The sequence below is a fragment of the Trichosurus vulpecula genome, chromosome 2 (genome assembly GCF_011100635.1).
Source record: "Trichosurus vulpecula isolate mTriVul1 chromosome 2, mTriVul1.pri, whole genome shotgun sequence".
Taxonomy (NCBI): domain Eukaryota; kingdom Metazoa; phylum Chordata; class Mammalia; order Diprotodontia; family Phalangeridae; genus Trichosurus; species Trichosurus vulpecula.
The window spans coordinates 12,150,547-12,172,457 of record NC_050574.1 but is presented as its reverse complement, the minus strand read 5'-3'; the positions used below and the strand labels follow the sequence as shown (position 1 = coordinate 12,172,457).

Here is a 21,911-nt window from a genome sequence, read left to right as displayed (position 1 = left end):
CATTTTTTTTAACCCATCAGAGAATTGACATTGGAGAGAAACTTTTATGAATGTAATCGGTATAGAAGGATTTTCTCTGAGAGCGGCTGTATTGCTCTTCATTACAAAATCTGAACTGGAGAGAAACCTTATATATGTAATCAATGTGTAATCTTGCAGCCTTGCTGTACATCAGAGAATCCACACTGGAGAGAAACCTTATGGGTGTTATCAATGTGGAAAAACTTTCACACAAAACTTCAAACATTAAATATCAGAGAATCCACACTGGAAAGAAACCTTATGAATGTGATTGGTGTGGAAAGGCTTTCACACAGAACTCTGAACTTGTTTGACATCAGATAATACATATATCTGGAGATATATGTTATGGATTTCATTAATTTCAAAAGGCTTTCAGATGTACCTACTTACTTGCTGCTCATCTGAGAATCCACACTGGAGAGAAACCTTATGAATGTCATCAATGTGAAAAGACTTTCAAATGCAGTTTCAGTTTGCTGGATATCAGAGAAACCTTATATATGTAATCAGTGTGCTAAAGCCTTCAAGTAACAGTCATCCCTTATTTCCCATCAGAGAATTCTTACTAGATAGAAATTTTATCACTCTAATGATTGAGGAAAGCCAGTCAAATGGAGCATAGAACTTAATCCAACATCAGAAAATTCATTCTGGGGAGATGCCTTGTATGGATTCAATGGGGGAGGCGTTCAGTCAGAGGTCATCTTTTGCTTTACCACAGAGGATTTATAATGGAGAGCAGCCTTAGGATTTTGTTTAATGGGAAAATGCCTTTCTCTGGAAGAGGGAAATCACTAGACATCAGAATATTCATATAGGAAAGAAAGTTTATAAAAGCAATGATTATGTAGAGCTCATAGCTCTGCTTTGGAGAAATCATGCTGGATATAAAACCAATGGATATTAGTAATGAGGGAAGTCCTCTTGCTACAGTATAGACTTAGACATCCCAAATTTCATAATGTGCATAAAGCCCTATAAAATGTCATGAATTTTTCTCTGAAATCCTAATGTTTTTAATTTCTCCTCAGTGATGTTTCATAGTGTTTATAAATTAACTTCAGCCATTCCCCAGTTGATTGGTACACAATATTTTCTGTTCTTTGGTGGCACAAAAAATCCTGGTATAATATTTTTGTTATGTATTTATTTTTGTAATGATTTCTTTAAGCAGCTAGATTCTGCTGGATAGAGTTCCATGCCTGGAACCATAAGACCTGAGTTCAAATTCAGTCTCTAACATTTACTAGCTTTGTGACCCTGGGCAAGTCACTTAACCTATTCCTGCCTGATTTTCCCTTTCTGTAGAATGGGGATAGTAATAGCACCTGATTCACAGGGCTAATAAGAGGAACAAATGAGATAATACTTGTTAAGAAGTTGGCAAACATTACATGACAATGGAAATGCTAGCTAGTAATAATAATTTTCATCATAATTGTCATCTTTATTATGTAACTCCTTGGATCAGAAGTCTCATAGTAGAGTTAGTAGGCTAAAATGGGTGGACAGTTTAGTGATTTTTCATTCAACTGATATTCAGAACAGTGTAGAGAAAGGCACTAGTAGTAACAAATAGTGCCCTCAGTTTAGAATCAGGAAGATGAGTAAATCCTGCTTCAGATGCTCTCTAGCTCTGTGACTCATCACTAAAGTGAGGTTGGACTTGCTGACTTTTGTGGTCCCATCCAATATGTGTTCTCATCAAAATGAATTCCTATATCTCTTTCTACAGCCTCTTATAATATTTCAGAAGGAGGCCTAGCAGGACCAAATCTGAAACTACAGCACAAAGCAAGAGTCATCCAAATTATTTTGACTACTTAAAAGTAAACTTGAGAAACTGAATGGATAAGATGCATGATATTCTAAGGAAAATGAATATAGTAACCCTTGTGTTCAGTAAATCCAGTGAACCCAACTATGGAGCCAGGATTTACAATGACTACAAAGTACAAAGAAAAATGGAAAGCAGTCTGGCATAAACTACAAATGGATACATGACTTAGAAAAGATCCCATCAAACATATTAGAGGAATCATAGAGAAAATACAGTTTTGGATAGAGGACGAGTTCCTCACCAGAAAGAACAGAGAGCATCACAGAAAATAAAACGGCCAGTTTTCATCATGTTAAAAAACAAACAGGGGCAGGTAGGCGGTGCAGTGAGTAGAGCACTGGCCCTAGAGTCAGGAGGACCTGAGTTCAAATCCGGCCTTGGACACTTGACACACTTACTAGCCGTGTGACCTTAGGCAAGTCACTTAACCCCAAATCCCCCTCCAAAAACAACAGTAACAACAGAAAACAAACAAAATAATGCATCTAAAATGTTAAGAGAAGCAATCAACTTGGGAAAAGATTTGAAGCAAATTTCCCTGATAAAGGTTTCATATTCAAGGCATATAAAGAATAGATACAGATTATATAGAAGCATATGAAATATAGACAGAATAGGCATATAATAAACAGGCAATTTTTAAAGGAAGAAATGCAAATTAATAACCATATGAAAATGTGGTTCATGTTTGTAATTTCTAATCCAAATCAATAATAATTGGAAAGATCCTGTCTCAGGCTGGTAAAGGTGATAAGATAAGAATCACAACTACTGGAGGGAATTAATTTTTCTTGATTGGATATTTGGTACAAGTGTTTTGTGTCATTATTACCTGTGAGAGATTAGGGCCGAGGGACAGAAATTGTTCATTAATTTTAAAATGAAATTTAAGTTAAAATGTTGTGAATCAATAATATTTAGATAGATGCAATTGAATAAACTCATGTTCTACCTCACACACTTGCGGTAGGCAAAGATGAACTCAAAACGTCCAATGTTGGGGCAACTGTGGGAAAATGGGCACATTAATTTACAGCTGCAAAGCTGAAAAAATTGCTAGTTGTGTACACCCTTTGATTCACTGGGGACATTTCCCCATAAATCAAAGAAGAGAAGAACCTAAGTGTCTGAATACATAACAGCTTTATTTGTTATGACAAAGAACTGGAAACTACAGTAGCGCAATGGCTGAATAAATTTTGACAAAAGAATGGAATGGAACACAGAATGTCACAAATATGTCACAAGCCAGGCAATTTAAGTGAAATCTGGGAAGAGCTATATAAACTAAATAATGTGTAGTGAGTAAGATCAGGGGACTGATTGATAACAATAATGATATTGTAAAGGCCACACTTTAACTGATGCTGTAACTATGATTATTGTAATGACTACTATTGCAGGAGAATTATCAAGATCTGAACTACCTGCCTCCTGAGTGAGAGATGATGGATAAAAGATAGAGAATAAAGTGCATTTTGGGATATGGACAGTGTAGGAATTTATGCGGCCTCTGAGTTTCCCCATCATCTCTGTCAAACCAGTCTTGATGTTTCCAAGTGTTTTGATCCAGTTACAGTACTGTACACCGACTCTCTGAAAGCTGCCCACTCCTTTTCTTCTTCACTGTTGCCAACTGTGTGTTGGCTCAATTTTCCCTCCAAGTTAGCAACAAACTGTTCCCACTCAGAGAAGTGCTCTAATCTGTTGACATTAATTCTTCTGGTAGTCATTTTGCCTTGGGGGCGCTGCTTTTGCTGAATGCGAATATTTAGCTTGGAAAAGATAAGTCTATGATCAGTCCAGCATTCTGCACCACACATTGCCTTCATCACTCTCACATCCTGTCTCTTCTCCTTACAATCACATAGTTCATTAAATGCCAATGTTTGCTGTGAGGGTGCATCCATGAAGTTTTATTGCGTTTAGGTAAATGGAAGACAGTGTTGGTGATGAAGGTCATGAGACACACAAGTCTTCAGGAGTAAGTGACCATTGCTGTTGCTGTTTCCAATTCCATTCCTCCCTAGGACGCCCTGCCAAGTCTGGTAGTCTGAGCCTGCTCTAGCATTAAAGTCACCCAGAATTATAAGCTTGTCCTCTTTTGGCACATTGATGATATGGATCTCCAGGTCTCCATAAAATTTTTCTTTGACCTCATCAGGGTTCGTCATGGTGGTGTGACATTTTCCTGCAAGTGGCGATCATGTTGTCCTGAAGCTGTCATGCACTCCTTTTGGCAGGCATACAAGCTTGTTGACTCCTAGATGGCTTCCCCAAAACTGTCATGGGTGAATTATAATAACTGACAAGACAGAGTTTGGGGAATGCAATTTTGTAGTAAAGCATGCATAATAAACTGAGTTCAGGGCTCCTCAGCAATCTGTTGTGTACAGATTTTTATACATTAAAAGAATAAGCAGGATACAAAACAATGCAGGATTAGATAATCTTTTTTTATTGGAGAATAGATTTGAGACTTTGCAAGTTGGGAGGGGGAGAGTGGGCGGGTGGAATATCCCCCAAATCAGGTGATTTATGGGAATAAGTCTCAAAATGGAAGTTGTTCACAAAATGGAGTCAGTTCGGTTCTCTCACCAGAGCAGATTAGCTGGAAGCCTTGAAGCTGAAATCACTGCCTTCTCTTGGAGCTGAGATCACCCTTCCTCCTGGAAACCAGATGTGCATTTGAAAAGCCCAAGTAGGTTTGAACCCAGATCCTGCTCCTGTGTCTGCTGAATGCCTTTTCCACTGGGCCTCATCTTCCCAGTCTGACCTCTTGGTGAGTGTTTACAGGGATATTAGAAACATGCCTCCTTCCTGACCTAGCTCCTGGGCCAGCTCTCAGCCCTGGCTTCTTGTCTAGGCTTTCCATGATATCTCAAATGCTCTTGGGCACCAGCTGCTGCTTTAACACTGGATCACATTTGCCTTACCTTTGGAACTCACCCATAAGCTCAGTGGGATGGAGAGCTCTGATTTAAAAGTCATTGAGACTGGTTGATTTCATCCCATCTGGGATTCCAAACCCCTTCCTGCCTTTCAGGTTTCTTTATAGGAAGATAAGTGAGAGCATTGGGATAGAAGAGAAGAAATAAGAGAAAGTGAAAGGTAGTCTTTGAGTTTAGATCATCCTTGTTTACAAGTCTTATTCTACCTGTTGTCCTTCTTTTCTGGTTGGAGTCTCTACCCTGAGGACAATTCCAGGAACTTTGTAACTCCTTTGGCACCTCACCCTCTGTAAATCCTTGTAGGCCAGCCTCCTGCCTAGGAGGTGAAGGGAAAGGTGTCTCCCCCTCTGAGATCCTTCTTGCTGTACTGCTCAGCCTGAAGAGGACTAAGACCTGAACCAAGCAAAAAGCCTGGAACCAGAGGGAATGGCTCCTGGACCCCAAAGACACCCATGGCAGGTGAGTGCAGTGCAACCACAGACTTGACCAGGGGTGGGGAACCTGCAGCCTTGAAGCCATATGTGGCCCTTTAGGTTCTCAAGTACAGCCCTTTGACTGAATCCAAACTTCACAAAACAAATCCCCTGTGCTGTTTGCCTCGAGGCTACAGGTTCCCCACCCCTGGATTTGACTAACATCAGCAAACATGGTTGCTTCCATAGAAATAGGAGATTGTCTATGAAATTGCTAATCTTTCCTACCTAATAATGGTTTCTTTAAAAAAAAAAGTACATATGAAATTGAATACAGTACTAACAACACTGCCCTGCTCTCTTCTATTGTGAACATTTTCGTTAGCTCTTTTCCATCTCTAGCAATAATTTTCCACTCAATTTGCTGCCTTCCTGTCTTTGATTTTTAAGTTCTCCCCCATTATACATAATTGAGAATTGTTCCTAAGTAATAGAACTTCTGAAAAAGTGAATCCTAACACTAATGGACATGGCTGAGAGGGCATCAAGTAAAAATGCATTGGCCAAACACGTGTTATACATGTAACAGGTTGGAAAAAATAGATGACCCGTCTTATATTTCAAGTCATTTTCACATCTGGCCAACCTCTTGTATCCTTCGGTCTGCCTCTTAACTGATTGTCCTGACTTGTTTTCCATTGTCCTAGAATTTTAGTGTTATATTTAGATAACTTATTTCTCATAAACTGGCAATGTCTTCCTCATGAATTGGCTCAATCTCCAACCCCAGGTAATAACATATTAATTTATAATAAATAAAGGAATGGTTCTTTCCCCATCATAATTACTCTTGTATTTCTATATGATGAAATATGAAAATTAATGAATATATGCCATTAACAGGTGAAAGCAATCATAAAGCAAAGACATAAGGTATTTTGTTTGTGACAAATCTTATCCATTCTCAGTCGCGTACTACTCAAACCAAATGGTTATTACTATCTTTTAAGAATCCTCTTTATGTTTTCTTATAGATAAGGGGCTATTTCAGATTTTTAGAAAATTAACTACATTATTCCTTTTTCTTTGCTCTCTATTAATCACAAGTGGCATCGTTTTCCCCAGAATACACAGTACTTGCCAATTTCTCACAAAATCTTTATAGAATTTTTTTTAACATCATTCTGAGAGCTCTGATGAGGGAGGAATTTCACATCATCTCTCTCTTCCATGGGTCCTCATACCATATTTCTAGAACACATATTTTTCTCTCTCATTTTATGGGGAGAAGCATTTCATAATAAGATGTTTGTCAGCTTTATTCCAACTCCAAATATAAAATGCTTTTCTTAGTATTACGTTGGGCTGTTAATGACTATGCTTTTAAATGTTGACACTGACACTTATAAATCATGTGACTGTTAGGAAATTCCTTCTCTGTGCTTCAGTTTCCTCCTGTACATTGATGAGGATTGGACTGGATGAATTCTTCAGTCTCTTTCAGCTCTAACTTGTGAATTTTGATGGCTAGGAGTCACTGACATTCAAGGATGTGGCTGTGGTCTTCACCCAGGAGGAGTGGTGCCTCTTGGACAATTCTCAGAAAAAGCTGTACGAGGAGGTGATGCTGGAAAACTCCCAGAACCTGCTCTTCGTGGGTAAACACAACTTTCCCTGGGAATTCTGAATCTGAAGGAGTGTCTTCCTTCTCTAGCATGTAAGGTCTGAGTGTTTATCACTCATTAGAAAGGCAGAATTGGTGATCTCTCAACAGGGTGCTCCTGCTGCCTGGTTTTCCTGACAAAATGTGGTTGCATTGTGATAGCAAGCTGTGACTTTCCTTTGTTGCTCCTGAAGCTGTCTCTTTCCTATTTTAAGTAACTTCAAGTTGCCAAACAAATAAGGCTTATACTCTCCCAGACTTGGAACTCATCTCAGAGATCACCTAGCCTAGTCTCCACGTGGAAATGATTTTTGTCTGTAAAAACTGTTCATGCAATTTTTCCTTGAAGAAGGGCAGTGAAGTGAAGCGCCTCCCCAACAAGAAAACCCCTTGCTCCTGGGGATGGGCCTAGTGTTTAAAAAGCTCTACTTGCTGACAAGCCTGAATTTTTAGCTCTTTTCCGCTTCCAGTCTTGCCTTTCATATAGCAAACTTATCTTTTTGCTTCCTTCATTCTTCCCCGAAATTCCAGCCCAGATGGTGGGAAAGAAAGAGAAAGGAATAAGCATTTATATAAACTTACTCTATGCTAAGTACTTTATAAATTTTATCTCATCTGGTCCTCACAATACCCTGTGATTTGGGTGCTATTATTAACCCCATCTTTTACGTGAGGAAACTAAGACAGAGGCTAAGGGACTTGCCCAGGGGCCCCCGGCTACTAAATGTTTGAGGCTAGATTGGAACTCAAGTTTTCCTGACTCCAGGACCAGGGCTCTCACCACTGAACTACTAGCTGGGTAGTCTGCAGTGTGTCCATCCTTCTGTGAAGGAGGCAGGCAAAGAGAGTATTTTATAGTTCCAAATTAGCTGCATTGTCTTCTCCCTGCGCTCCATGCCCATCCTTGATGAGTCCCAGTAACCACCCTGTAGTCCTTGCTTATACTTCCCTTATCCGTAAAGAGGTGTAAAGTATAAGTGTCTCTCCATCCTCATCCTTCCTTTATTCCCCATGCCAAGGAATTCCAGTTCTCAGAGAAGATTTGATCTCCCAGTTTGAAGAAAGAGAACCATCATGGATCCTGGATCAAAAAGGCTCAAGGAATTCCTGTCCAGGTGAGTGAGATTGAAGCCAGACTATGGGGGCGTTACCATCAGAAGCATCTGTGTTGTAGTGAAAGGAATGCTGGTCTTGGAGGTAAGAAGACCTGACTTGGAATTCTTGTTTAGATGCTTTTTAGCTATTTAATATGGGGAACGTTACTGAACCTCTAAGCCTCAGTTTCCTCATCTGTGAAATTAGGAGGTTGAACCCCATGGCCTTTTACTTCCCTTCTAGTGATGAATCTGTGATCCTCTAAGACATCACTGTTTAGAACTTTGCAATATGGAAATCTTATGAAAGCATTATAGGCTGAAGCTCTCCCATTTGAGTTCTTTCCTAGACCTTCAAGTGAGCAAGCATTTATTAAGCACCTACTATGTGCCAGACACTGTTCTAAGTGCCATAGATAGAAAGAAAGGCAAGGGACAACCCCTGTTCTCAGAGAGTTCACAGTTTAGTGGGGAAGACAACATGCAAACAATTATGTGGAGACCTGCTATAGCCAGGAACAGTTAGAGGTAATCAAGAGAGGAAAGGCATGAAGATTAAGATGGACTAGGAAAGACTTCTTGTAGAAGGCAGGTTGTTAGGTGAGACTTCAGGGAAGCCAGCGTGAGCATTCTGGGCATAATGGACAGGCAGGGAAAACACAGGGAGTCAGAAGATGGAGGATGCTATTTAAGGAAGAGAAAGGAGTCCTGTATCACTGGATACAGGAGGAACAGTAAGGTGAAAGAAGACTAGGGAGGTAGGGGAGGGGAAGATGATGAAAGATGTTAGCAACCAGAGCATTTTGTATTTGATCCTGGTGATAGGGAGCCACTGGAGCTTACTGAGGAGGTAGTGCCATGGTCAGAAGTGTGCTTTATATAGGAAGATGGATTTAACAGTTCTGTGGAGGAGTGAGTGGACTAGAGAGAGAAATGAGACAGTGATAACAAGCAGAAAGTCCCTGCACTACCTCAGCTATAGGTTACACAGGCCTGAACCAAGAAAGTGGCAATGTTGGGAGAGATGGGGTCTATGAGGGAGAGGGTACAAAAATAGAATGAAGAGGACTTTCCAAAATATTGAAATGGGGGTTGTGAGTGTGTGACAGATGATGAGAAGTGTATGACACCTAGGTTGTGAAGTTGGATGCTTGGGAGCATGGTGCCCTCAATAGCAATAAGCAAGTGAGAAGATGGGAAAGTTGGTGGAAAGATGAGTTTAGTTTTGAATATGGAAGAAGAACCAGGAAAGAGTAGTGGCTCTAAAGCCTAGAGAAGAGAGGATCCAGGAAAAGGGGGCTGATTAACAGTGTCAGAGGTGGCAGAAAAGTCAAGAAAGATGAGGATTGAGAAAAGCCATTGGATTTGGCCATTTGGAGATGGCCAAACAGAGGACTGTTTTAGTTGAACAAGGAAGTTGAAGGCCAGACTACAGAGAGTTTCAAAGAGAGTAAAGGGAAAGGCGTTGGAGACACCAATCATAGATGGCCATCTCTAGTATTTAGCAGTGAAAGGGGAGAAAAATATAGGGCAATATCTAGTGGGGATGAATGGACCAAGTGAGACTTCTTCGAGTATCCAGGAGACCTGGTTTTATTTGTGGCAGTAGAGGTGATAGCAGACAAGGATTGAAAATTAGTGGAAAAAAATGGGAATGAAAGAAGAGGGAATAGTCTGAGGCAAAAGACCCAATCTAGTAATACAGTCTAATTAACTTTTATTGAGAACTTATTATGTTCAGGGCACTCTGCTAAGTGCTAGGGATACGATTAATCAAAAAAATCACCCTTGATACAAACACACACACAGCATTATGATGAAGGGATGGCATTCTGTAATAGAGTTTGGAACTCTGCCCCCAGTCTCACAAACCTGGATGTCCTTTGACCCAGTGATAGCCACTAGTAGAGCTGTATACTAAAGGGATTAAAAAAAAGAGGAAAAAGATGCATAGACACAACACCAATTATAGCTGCTATTTTTTTCTTGTTGTAAAAAACTGAAAACTAAAATGTGTCCATATATTAGGAAATGACTAAATAGATAACAATCTAAGAATATAATAGAAGGTTGTCGGACCTTAAGAAATGATAAAAGGCATAGTTTCAGAGAAACTGGGAAGAATTGTCAGAACAGATAAAGAGGTAAGTGAACAGAACCAGTAGGATAATTTATACTGTAGCTACATTGATCAGTGCATGAACAATCATGATTCCTGAGCAGTGGTTCCCAAAATCTTTGGTTCTTAAAACTTCTTTCAAGAATAAGTGTGCTGTACAACTCCGCAGTAATTTAAACTACCACTCATATTATACATATTAATTAATGTGTTTAATTTCTACAGTAGTGACCTGGACAACTTTTGTCATACTTTCTTTACAATGTATTCTTATAAAATATGAAATTTTATTCTTAAATTATGAAAACAAAACATAAATAAGTATAAAATAATTATGAAATTTTAACATGGGCCTTTCTGCAAGATTTATTTTTATAACTACAACAAATCTTCCTGCTTATTAGCTGTAAGACTTCAATTTAAATTTATTTTAGATTTTGTTGAATATAAAAAGCATTATTTTCTTCAAATAAGTTATAACTTAGAAGTTATTAAATATAATGGGAATATATGAAATTCATTTCAAAGTTGGACTTTTTTTCTTTGAACAAAGTTTTGCAACATTTGCTTCAATTGCCACCAAACTCAGTTTTCAATGTGGTTCTGCATCCACTTGATTTAATAATGACAAAAATGAGAATAATAAACAGCATTTATATAGTGCCTGTGATGTGCCAGACACTGGGCTAAGTGCTTTGTGGACATTATCTCATTTGATCCTCAAAACGCCGTCGTGCAGATGCTGTTATTATGCTTATTATACTGTAAGGAAACAGACAAGAAGAGACTAAGTGACTTGCCCAAGGTCACAGTACTAGTAAGTACCTGAGAAGGGATTTGACTCAGGTCTTCCTGATTGCTAGGCTCTGCTCTCTTCCCCTCTGTATTTTGTTTTATAACCAGAATGTGCTGAAAATGCTCACTCACACATGGGTGAGGTAGAAAATTGTAGGAGGATTTTACTAACTCTCTTGCTGAGGGATGGAAATTTGTTTTTTATTTTTAGCCCACAAACCAGTGACCAAAAAGAATCTCTCTATATATAAAATCAACTTTTCTTATATTCTATTCAGATCCATAGATATTGTGCCAGGTGCTACACACATGTTATATATAGTTGATATATAAAAATTTTAGTTTTTGATTTGCTAATTATAAGTAGCATATTAAAGATAAATTTCATTTATAAAGTTCATTTGCCTATATTGTTTTTTTAACAATGCTTTTCTATAATAAAGAAAGAATTCTTCAGAAATAAGTTTCTTCTTTCTACCACTGGCACACTGTCTACACCCTCAACAGAAACCCTACAGAATGACTGGCCTATGTTGCCAACCAGATCCTTTGAAAATCTGCTCAATAGAAGAATAGTAACACAAGCAGAAAATAAGTTCAAATCAAAAACTAGTGAGAAGCAATTTAATGTCTTTGTTTGGAGAATTGTTGTGATGGTCCCTGCTGGTTTCAACATGTCTTACAATGTCCATGCCTAGTTAGCATGTTTCTTAAAGAACCTGTCATCTGCACTGCGAGAATGCAAACATTTGTAACATCTTAGTCTGATGATTACATCATTGATGAGATGCAAATTACAAGGTAACCCTGGAATGAGGGAACTACTGTGGTGCAGTGCATTACAGAAAGCAAATGTGGGTATGTGCATACCTTTGACCATCTACTGGAAACTGACTTCCACTTGAATGTCAAACCTTTCTGGGAGTTTGGAAACAATTTGATGAAGGGTTGGGGAACAGAACATTTTTCCTTAGGAGTCAGTTTGATGTAATCACTGCATGAACATCAAAATTGTTGTATGTCTGATTATAACGATTTGGGATCCCTGTATAAAGAAATATATGCTTCAAACATGCATAAACTTATTATCCTAGGAAGAAAATTACTTGTAACAAAATTGTGCAATTACTTACTGTTTAAGGTGCCATTAAAGAATTTTTAGCTCAGATTCCCTTAGACCATAGTCATAAACCCCTAACGTGTTCATGAACCAGTAAATGGAATCTGCTGCTAGAGGATTAAGAGTGAATCATGTTGTCCATGTCCTGAAAGAAGGATGATGGTCTGAAGAGACAGAATGAGACATAACATTTTTGAAATGTGGGAAGTTCATGGATTTCTTTTTATCGTGTTTATTACAAGGACTCTGTTTTTTCTTTTATATTTAGGGAACACAGGCATTCAAAGATAAAAATTTTAAAATGAATGAATAATATCTATCTTTTAAAAATCATGAGACATAAAAAAATCTGATCCCACTGTTGGATATTAAAATTTTTAAAAAGGGTTGGCAGTTACATATATCCAAATGAAAAAATATGATTAAAAAGGATTACCAGTAGAATTGCATTATGCTCAAAGACATGATAGATAATGAAATAATATCATTTTTTTAGTAAGTGTGCAGCACATGGCACAATATCTGTGGATCTGAATAGAATATAAGAAAAGTTGAATATAAAACATTGAAAACTAATACATAACAGATGAAAGGTATAAACCTATTTCTCAGCTCATCACAAGAAATTTACAAAAAATGACCAAGTTATAGTGCATCAAAATTGGTCAATATAGAAAAGCAGAAAGCTTAGATAAACAATACATAAAAAGAATAATCAACAAAAGGCATTTGAATGAAGGATTAGAAGTAAAATAGAGAAAAGCCATCTCATGCTTGGGAAAGAATAATGTTCAGTTGAAGGGTTTGAGTTCTAGTCTCTCCTTCACAGATGTTGGTCCTGTGACTTTGCTATTCTGAGTTGATGATTTGAATTGTAAAGTATAATGAGACTCCCACCCTACCTATGACACAGGTTTCTTATAAGCATCCACCATTATTGTTTGTGAAGCTCTTTTTAAATTTAATCATCCTCTAGATATGAGCTAGTGCCATTCTTAATTGATTTATTCTGCCCATTAAGTTTCAAAACTCATCTTTTTGACTTGGGAGATAGACTATAAGTTAGTTCCCTTTCAGTGGAGAGAAGAGGATTTATTTATATGCCTGTGTATCTCTTTGTATGTTTGTTTCCTTCAGGTGCAAAGACCAGGTTTGAAATGACTAACACTACTGAAAAGCTGAGGATTTCTGTGGAAGAGTCTCCCAAGCAAAGATTCATGAGTGATGCTCCCTGTGACTTCAGTTTGGGAAAAGTCTGTGACTCAAATATCGAGATAGAGAAAAATCAAAATACTCACTGTGAATTTGATAAAGATGTAAAGGGTTTCAGACAATACTCGGTCCTAATTCAGTTTCAGAAAATGACTTCAGAAAATGATTTTTCTCTGCATAGTGAAAATAGGGAATATGGAACTGAAAAAGCTGGGCTTATTCAATCATATGAGAAGCCTCTGGAAGTACAAAAATATCAAGGTAATCAAGGGGAAATAGCCAACAGCTTGAGTTCAGACCTCATCAGACAAAAGAAATGTCATACTGGAAAAATGCTTTATTTTTGTAATAAATGTGGGAAGGCCTTTAGCCAGAACTCAAAGCTTATTGACCATCATAAAATTCATACTCCAGGAAAACCTTATGAATGTAATCACTGTGGAAAGGCATTCATACAGAATGCCAAACTGGCTCAACATCAGAAAATCCACACTGGAGAGAAACCTTATGAACATCGTCAGTGTGGAAAGACTTTCAGAAAGAGAACTATTCTTGGTGAACATCAGAAAATTCATACTAGAGAGAAACCTTATGATTATAATCAAAATGGAAAGACTTTACAGCACAGCTCCAATCTTGCTGTACATCAGAAAAACCACACTTCAGAGAAATCTCATGAATGTCATAAATGTGATAAAGCTTTTGGTGAACGCTCTTCCCTAATTGCACATCAGAGAATCCACACGGGAGAGAAATCTTATGAATGTAATCATTGTGGAAAGGCTTTCCGACGCAGCTCCAGTCTTGCTATACATCAGAAAAACCACACTGGAGAGAAACCTTATGAGTGTCATAAATGTGGTAAAGCTTTTAGTGAACACTCTTCCCTTATTGCACATCAGAAAATCCACACTGGAGAGAAACCTTATGAATGTAATCCATGTGGAAAGGCTTTTCTATGTAGCTCCAGTCTTGCTGTGCATCAGAAAAACCACACTGGAGAGAAAACTCACAAGTGTCATGAATGTGGTAAAGCTTTTGGTGAACACTCTTCCCTTACTGCACATCAGAGAATCCACACCGGAGAGAAACCTTATGAATGTAATCAATGTGGAAAGGCTTTCACACAGAATTCCCATCTTTCCAAACATCAGAGAATCCACACTGGTGAGAAACCTTATGAATGTCATCAGTGTGGTAAGGCTTTCAGACATAGTTCCAGCCTTCCTCTTCATCAGAGAATCCACACTGGAGAAAAACCTTATGAATGTAATCAATGTGGAAAGGCTTTCACACAAAACTCTATGCTTGTTGTACATCAGAGAATCCATACTGGAGAAAAACCTTATGAATGTAATCAATGTGGGAAAACTTTCCGACAGAACTCCAGTCTTGTTGTACACCAGAGAATCCACACTGGAGAGAAACCTTATGAATGTAATCACTGTGGAAAGGCTTTCAAAGAGAACTCTAAACTTGCTGTACATCAGAGAATCCACACTGGAGAGAAACCTTATGAATGTAATCACTGTGGAAAGACTTTCCGATGCAGCTCCAGTCTTTCTGTACATCAGAAAAACCACACTGGAGAGAAACCTCATGAGTGTCGTGAATGTGGTAAAGCTTTTGGTGAACACTCTTCTCTTATTGCACATCAGAGAATCCACACTGGAGAGAAACCTTATGAATGTAATCAATGTGGAAAGGCTTTTACACAGAATTCTCATCTTTCTAAACATCAGAGAATCCACACTGGTGAGAAACCTTATGAATGTCATCAGTGTGGTAAGGCTTTCAGACATAGTTCCAGCCTTCCTCTTCATCAGAGAATCCACACTGGAGAGAAACCTTATGAATGTAATCAATGTGGAAAGGCTTTCACACGGAACTCCAGTCTTGCTGTACATCAGAGAATCCACACAGGAGAGAAACCTTACGAATGTAGTCAATGTGGAAAAGCTTTCAAACAGAACTCCAAACTTGCTCTACATCAGAGAATCCACACTGGAGAGAAACCTTATGAATGTAATCAATGTGGAAAGGCTTTCAAAGAGAACTCCAGTCTTGCTGTACATCAGAGAATTCATACTGGAGAGAAACCTTATAAATGTAATCAGTGTGGAAAGGCTTTCCCATATAGGGCCCTTCTTGCTTACCATCTGAAAATTCACACTGGAGAGAAACCTTATGAATGTCATCAATGTGGAAAGACTTTCACAAATAAGTCCAGTCTTGCTATACATCTAAGAATCCACACCGGAGAGAAACCTTATGAATGTCATCATTGTGGAAAGACTTTCACAAATAGGTCCAGTCTTGCAATACATCAGAGAATCCACACTGGTGAGAAACCTTATGAATGTCATCAGTGTGGAAAAGCTTTCACCCAGAATGCCAATCTTTTGAAACATCAGAGAATCCACACTGGAGAGAAACCTTATGAATGTCATCAGTGTGGAAAGGCTTTCACACACAAGTCCAAACTTGCTTGCCATCAGAGAATCCATACTGGAGAGAAACCTTATGAATGTCATCAGTGTGGAAAAGCTTTCACACAGAACTCCCATCTTTCCAAACATCAGAGAATCCACACTAGTGTGAAGAGTGAAATCTGAAATAAGTGAGGAAACAAAAATTTGAGTTTCGGAGCATATTGGTTTATTAAGCAATGCATGCCATTTGCATAACAAATCAGGACCAAACATCCTCAACATAGCACTGAATCTCAAATACCAGAGGAGAGAGATTTTTTATGCATTGAAAGAAAACATTTAATGGGAAAAAAACAGGATATAAGATTAGGCAGTATGATTTCCAATTGGAGGAAAATTAGAGACTTTCCAAGTTGGGAAGATGTCGAGCAAGTTTTGTGAATGGCAAGGGAGAGCAAGCAGGTAGATTTTTCTAGATATGAAACAGAATGTCACTCCATCCCTATGATTAGCAAGCAGGTAGAATTTACAAGAAAATGAAATTTAAGTCTCAAAATAGAGTCAGTTTGGTTCACATGATTCCCACGATTCTCTCACTGAAGAGACACCATATGAATGTTATCAATGTGGAAAGGCTTCACATGGAATTCCAGTCATGCCATTCATCAGAGAAGCCACACTGGAGAGAAATTTCATGATTGTAATCAATATGGAAAGGATTTTACACAGAATTTGCACATCAGAAAATCCACACTGGAGAGAAAGCTTATGAATGTCATCAATGTGGAAAGAGATTGACACAGAATTCTAGTCTTGCTATGCATCAGAGAAGCTACACTAGATAGAAACCTTATGAATGCAATCAGTGTTGACAAAACTTTCAGAGAGAGGGTGTCTCTTAGTCAACATCAGTGAATCTACATTGTAGAGAAACCTTAGGAATGTAACCAATGTGGAAGGTCTTTCAGACACAACTCTAGTCTTCCTCTTCATCAGAGAACCCACACGGGAAAGAAACCTTATGAATGTAACCAGTGTGATAAAGCCTTCGAGTAAAAGTCATCCATTATTTTTTATCAGAGAATTCCTATTGGATAGAAATTTTACCACTATAATGAATGAGGAAAGGCATAGAGTACAGAGCTTGTTCAACATTAGAAAATTTATTTGGGGAAGATACCCTATATGGACATAGTGGGAGAAGGATTTCAACCAGAGATCATCTCTTACTTTGTATAACAGATTCATAGTGGAGAGAAATTGCTCAATAGAGCAATTGATTTTCTCTAGAAGAAGGAGATCTCTAGAAATCAGAATATTCATACTGGAAAGGAGGCTTATAAAAGCAATGCCTTTTGTCATTGTCAAGGCTTTTATGTAGAGCCCATGCTTGATTATACAAGAAATCATGCTGGAGCTAAAACTTAAAGATCTGAGTAATGAAGGAAGGCCTCGTGCTGCAGTATAGACTTTGTTACACATCTCAAACTTCATACTGTTCCTAAAGCCCTATAAATATAGTGAATTTTTCTTTGAAATCCTAATATTTGTCCTTACTTCTCAATATTATTTCATTGTATTCATATACCATAATTTCTTTAGCCTAATTGATTAGTATTCACTTTGTTTCCTATTCTTTGGTGGCACTTAATGTCCTGGTATAAATATTTTGCTATCCTTTTGGATATTTATTTTTTTAATATTTTATTTAAGTAGCTAGATGCCACAGTTGATAGTGTGCTGCCCATGGAGCCACAAGACCTGAGTTTAAGTGTCTAACACTCATTAGCTTTGTTACCCTGCACAAGTCATTTAACCTATTCCTGCTTGATTTTTTCCCATTTTCAAAGTGAGGATAATAGCAACTACATCCTAGGGTTGATATGCAGAACAAATGAAAAAATACTTGTAAATAACTTTGCAAGTATAAAATTACAATGGAAAAGTTAGCTGTTATTTATTTCATGGGCTATAAGTCTCATAGTAGACTTAGGGTAAAATATGTAGACAGTTTAGTCACTTTTCATTCAGATTGATATTCAGAACAGTGTAGAGGAAGGCACTAATTGTACCAGATAGGGTACTAGGTTTTGAATCAGGAAAATAGTTCAAAACCTGCCTCAGATGCTCTCTTTGCATTTCTGGGGGAGTAATGACCTAAAAAGCTTGAGAAATGGATTAGCTCAAGTATATAATATATGAAAGAGTATAGTAACCATGGGTTAAATAAACAGACCCCAGCTATGGGGCCAGGACTTCCTCATCACTACAAAATGCTGGAAAGTTGGAAAGCAATCTAGCAGAAACTAGGTATAAACCAACATCTCACACTATGCCAAGATTAATTCCAAAGCATACATGACATAGGTATAAAAGTCCCTTCAAACACATTGGAAGAACCACAAAGAGTACATATGTTTCAGTTATGTATAGGGGATGAGTTCACCCAAAAAGGGACAGAGGATCGCAGAAAATAAATTAAATCACATTAAAAAAAAAAAACAATGAATCTACAATGTAAATGGAATAACTACCCGGGGAAAACCTTTCCAGTAAATTTCCCTCATAAAGGCTTCATGTCCAAGGTATATCAAGAAGAGATACTGGTTATATACAGTTATATAAAGAATGGATACAAAGGGATCAAGCCAAGGTGGAGGTGTAAAGGCAGGGGCTCTCCTGAGTGCTCAATAATTCACTCCAAATAATGTTAAAGTAATGGCTCAAAAAATATTCTGGAGCGACAAAACCAAAAAGGAAAGGGTGAAACAATTTTCCAGCCAAAGACAACTTAGAAGGTTGGTAAGAAAAGTCTTCCTTACTAGGGTGTAAGGCTATGTGCAGGCCATACACAGCAAGCAATAGCAGGCCTTAGGAGAAATTGAATCAGTGGTGGCAATGGTGGCTTTTGGAGCTCTCAGCCTACAGATGTGAAGGGTTTAGACATTTGGTCAAAAGGAAATTACAGGGAAGCATTTGCTGTCCCTTGAGATGGCCTCTTGCATTGCCCATATGTGGGTCTGGGCCACAGTCCTGGGTCTCAGAGTAAGTCCCAGAGTAAGGAGGAACACTACCAGGTGTGGGGTCCCTGGTCAGTTTTAGAGCAGAAAAGAGTGCTTGTGATCACTCACAGACCAGAGCACAGACCAAAAGAGCAGTGACCACCCCTCTCCTTACATCATACCAATTTGGAAGAATTGAAAACTTACAGACCCCTAGAACTAGCTGAAAACAGCAGCATGAAAAACCTGAAGCTTAGGACAGTGCTCCCCCCACCCACCCACCCCTGGGAGCAGAGCCCAAATTTAGCACAAAGTAAAAAGTCAAGAAATAGACTAGAACCTATATCAGATTGCTTGCTGTGTTGGGGAGGAGAGGGAGGGAGGGAGAAAAATTTGGAACTCAAAATCTTATAAAAATGCATGCTGAAAGTTATCTACATGTAATTGAGGGGGAAATAGTATAGTGGGAAAGAAGAGACTGGAAAAAATGAGCAAACAACAAAAAACACTTCACCATAGGAAGTTACTGTGGTGACAGGGAAGGTCAAAACAGCTACATCTAAAGCCTCAAAGAAAAATGTTAATTGGAAAAGAGCCAGCGGCTTAATGAAGGTGTGCACACATGCACACAGACATACACACACCCCTCTGAAGAAAATAATGCCTTAAAAATAGAATAGGCCAAAAGGTAAAATAGGTACAAAAATCTACTGAGAACTACCTAAAAAGAAGAATTGATAAAGTGGAAAAGGAAGTACAAAAGTTCACTGAAGAAAATCCTTAAAATTTAGAATTGGGCACATGGAAGCTAATGACTTCTTGAGACATCAAGAAAGATAAAAGAAAATCAAAAGAATGAAAAAATTGTGAAGTATCTCACTGGGAAAACAGCTGACCTAGAAAATAGATTAGGGAGAAAGAATTTAAGAATTGTTACAGTATCTGAAAGCCATGATTCCCCCCCCCCCCCCCCCCCAAAAAAGAACCTTCTTTCGTCTTTCAAGAAATTATCAAGGAAAACTGTCCTAATATTCTAGAAGCAGTGGGTAAAATAGAAATTGAAAGAATCCACTGATCACCTCATGAAAGAGATCACAACATGAAAATTCCCAGGGATGTTGTAACAACAATGTTGCTAACAGCTATTGTGGGGGTGAAAGACCAACAACACCAGCACAGAGAAGGGCTGCTAGCACAGGTCTCTTGATCTGCTTTTCTAAGGAAAGCAACTTTAATGGGTTAACAAACTTACTTTAATCAAACATACATATACCATTCATTTAGTTCAGGGGGAAAATCCAGCACCCTGAATTTCAGAGCAAATACAAACAAAAATTACAATCATACATAAACAGAGAAAACACACAGAGAAATCAACAGACAGGGCTCTATCTCTCTGACGAGGGAATTACATAGTTACCAGAGAGAGAGAGGCACCAACATCTGGGTTTTCAAAGCTGGGGAGGGGGCTCCAACAGCTACCCAGAGTCTCATCTGGCCAAATTACCAACAATCTTCCAATGAGTGTGCCCCCAAAGGCAAAACACCAACCTCAAATCTTATATACACATCTTAGGGTCAAAGGGCATCACAACCATGCTACTCAAATTCATGTGAACTAGGCCTTCCCTAGGTCATCAAAAATTCCTTAGTGCTGAGAAGCACTCAAACATAAGACAACAAAAAGTCCACTTTGCTTGTCATTACATTTGAAAGGCAAGACTCATCAAAGGTACTGGATTATCTCAGCATTCCAAAAGAGAAAACAGTAAAAAAAAAAAAAAAATCCCTCCTTAATTACCATAACAGATGTTAATAGCCAAATTCCAGAACCCCCAGATCAAGAAGAAAATATTGCAAGCAGTCAGAAAGAGACAATTCAAATGTGGCGGAGCCACATTCAGGATAACAAGATTTGGTGGGTACTGCATTAAAGGATCAGAGGACTTGGAATTCTGAAGAGCAAAGAGGGTAGAATTACAATCATGAATCCCCTACCCAGCAAAATTAGGTATAATCCTTCAGGGAGGAAATGGATATTTAATGAAACAGGACTTTTAAGGATTCCTGATGAAAAGACCAGAGCTGAATAAAAAATTTGACTTCAAATACAAGGCTCAAGCCTAAGATGGTAACAGGAAAGAGAAGTTATAAGGGACTCAGTAAAGTTAAGCTGTTTTTATTCCTACATGGGAAGATGATACTCGTAACTCCTAAAACCTTAGGGTAGTTATAAAGATTGTACATAGACAGAGGGTATGGTATAAGTTAAATTGACTATGATAAGATGATATCCAAAACAATTTTAACAAGGGGGTGAGAAAAAGGAATGCACTGAAAGAAGGGGAAAGGGACAAGCAGAATGTGATAAATCATCTTGCATAAAAGAGGCACAAAAGAGATTTTACAGTGGATGAAAAAATGGGGGGGGGGGATAGCGGGCAATGCTTGAACCTTACACTCATCTGAATTGTCTCAAAGAGGAAATGATATATACACTCAGGTGGGTATAGAAATTTATCATACTCTATTGGGAAGCAGGAGGAGGGAGGACAAGAGAAGGCTTGAGGGAGACTTCAGAGGTAGAACACGTTTGAGGAGGGATTGGGTGAAAGACAGAAGGATAAGGATGAAGGAAAATACACAGTAATCATAACTGAATATGAATGGGATGAACTCTCCCAAAAAAAAGGAACATGTAGCAGGATGGATTAAAAACAAGGATCCAACAATATATTGTTTACAAGAAACACACAAAGCAGAGAGACACACAGAGTAAAGGTAAGGGGCTGGTGCAGAATCTATTATACTTCAGCTGACATAAAAAAAATAAGGCAGGGGTAGCAATCATGATCTCAGACAAAGTAAAAGCAAAAATGGACCTAATTAAAGGAGATAAGTGGAGGAAACTAGATTTTGCTAAGGGGTACCATAGACAATGAATTAATATCAATACTAAAATGAAGCACCAAATTGTATAGCACCCAAATTCTTAACACAAAAGTTAGATGAGTTAAAGGAGGGAACTATACTAGTGGGGGACCTCAACTTTCCCTTTTCATAACTAGATAAATCTAACTACTTCCTCCCCTCAGTCTGCCCTCCTTTCTGTAAGTCTCCTCCCCTCTTCTATTCCCCCTCTCCTCCTACTTCCCTACAGGGTAAGACAGATTTCTATGCCCAATTGAGCATGTATGCTGTTCATTCTTTGGGCCAATTCATGTGAGAGTGAGACTGAAGTGCTGT

The 21,911-nt window shown here is 38.3% G+C and overlaps 1 protein-coding gene across 3 annotated transcripts in view; it reads left to right on the top strand.

Annotated features, from left to right (window-relative positions):
* The window catches only part of LOC118839277 (zinc finger protein 420-like), a 32,231-nt gene extending 15,030 nt beyond the window's left edge, over window positions 1-17,201 (top strand). For 2 of the 3 annotated variants that reach the window (XM_036746727.1, XM_036746726.1), the window contains 5 exons: window positions 4,466-4,646; window positions 5,119-5,274; window positions 6,760-6,886; window positions 7,911-8,006; window positions 13,157-17,201. In XM_036746727.1, coding sequence (XP_036602622.1) covers window positions 5,242-5,274; window positions 6,760-6,886; window positions 7,911-8,006; window positions 13,157-15,846 — 2,946 coding nt within the window. In that variant the 5' untranslated portion in view covers window positions 4,466-4,646; window positions 5,119-5,241 and the 3' untranslated portion in view covers window positions 15,847-17,201. The remainder of the gene's footprint in view (window positions 1-4,465; window positions 4,647-5,118; window positions 5,275-6,759; window positions 6,887-7,910; window positions 8,007-13,156) is intronic. The other variant, XM_036746728.1, reaches the window with a different exon arrangement.
* Window positions 17,202-21,911: the final 4,710 nt, after the last annotated feature.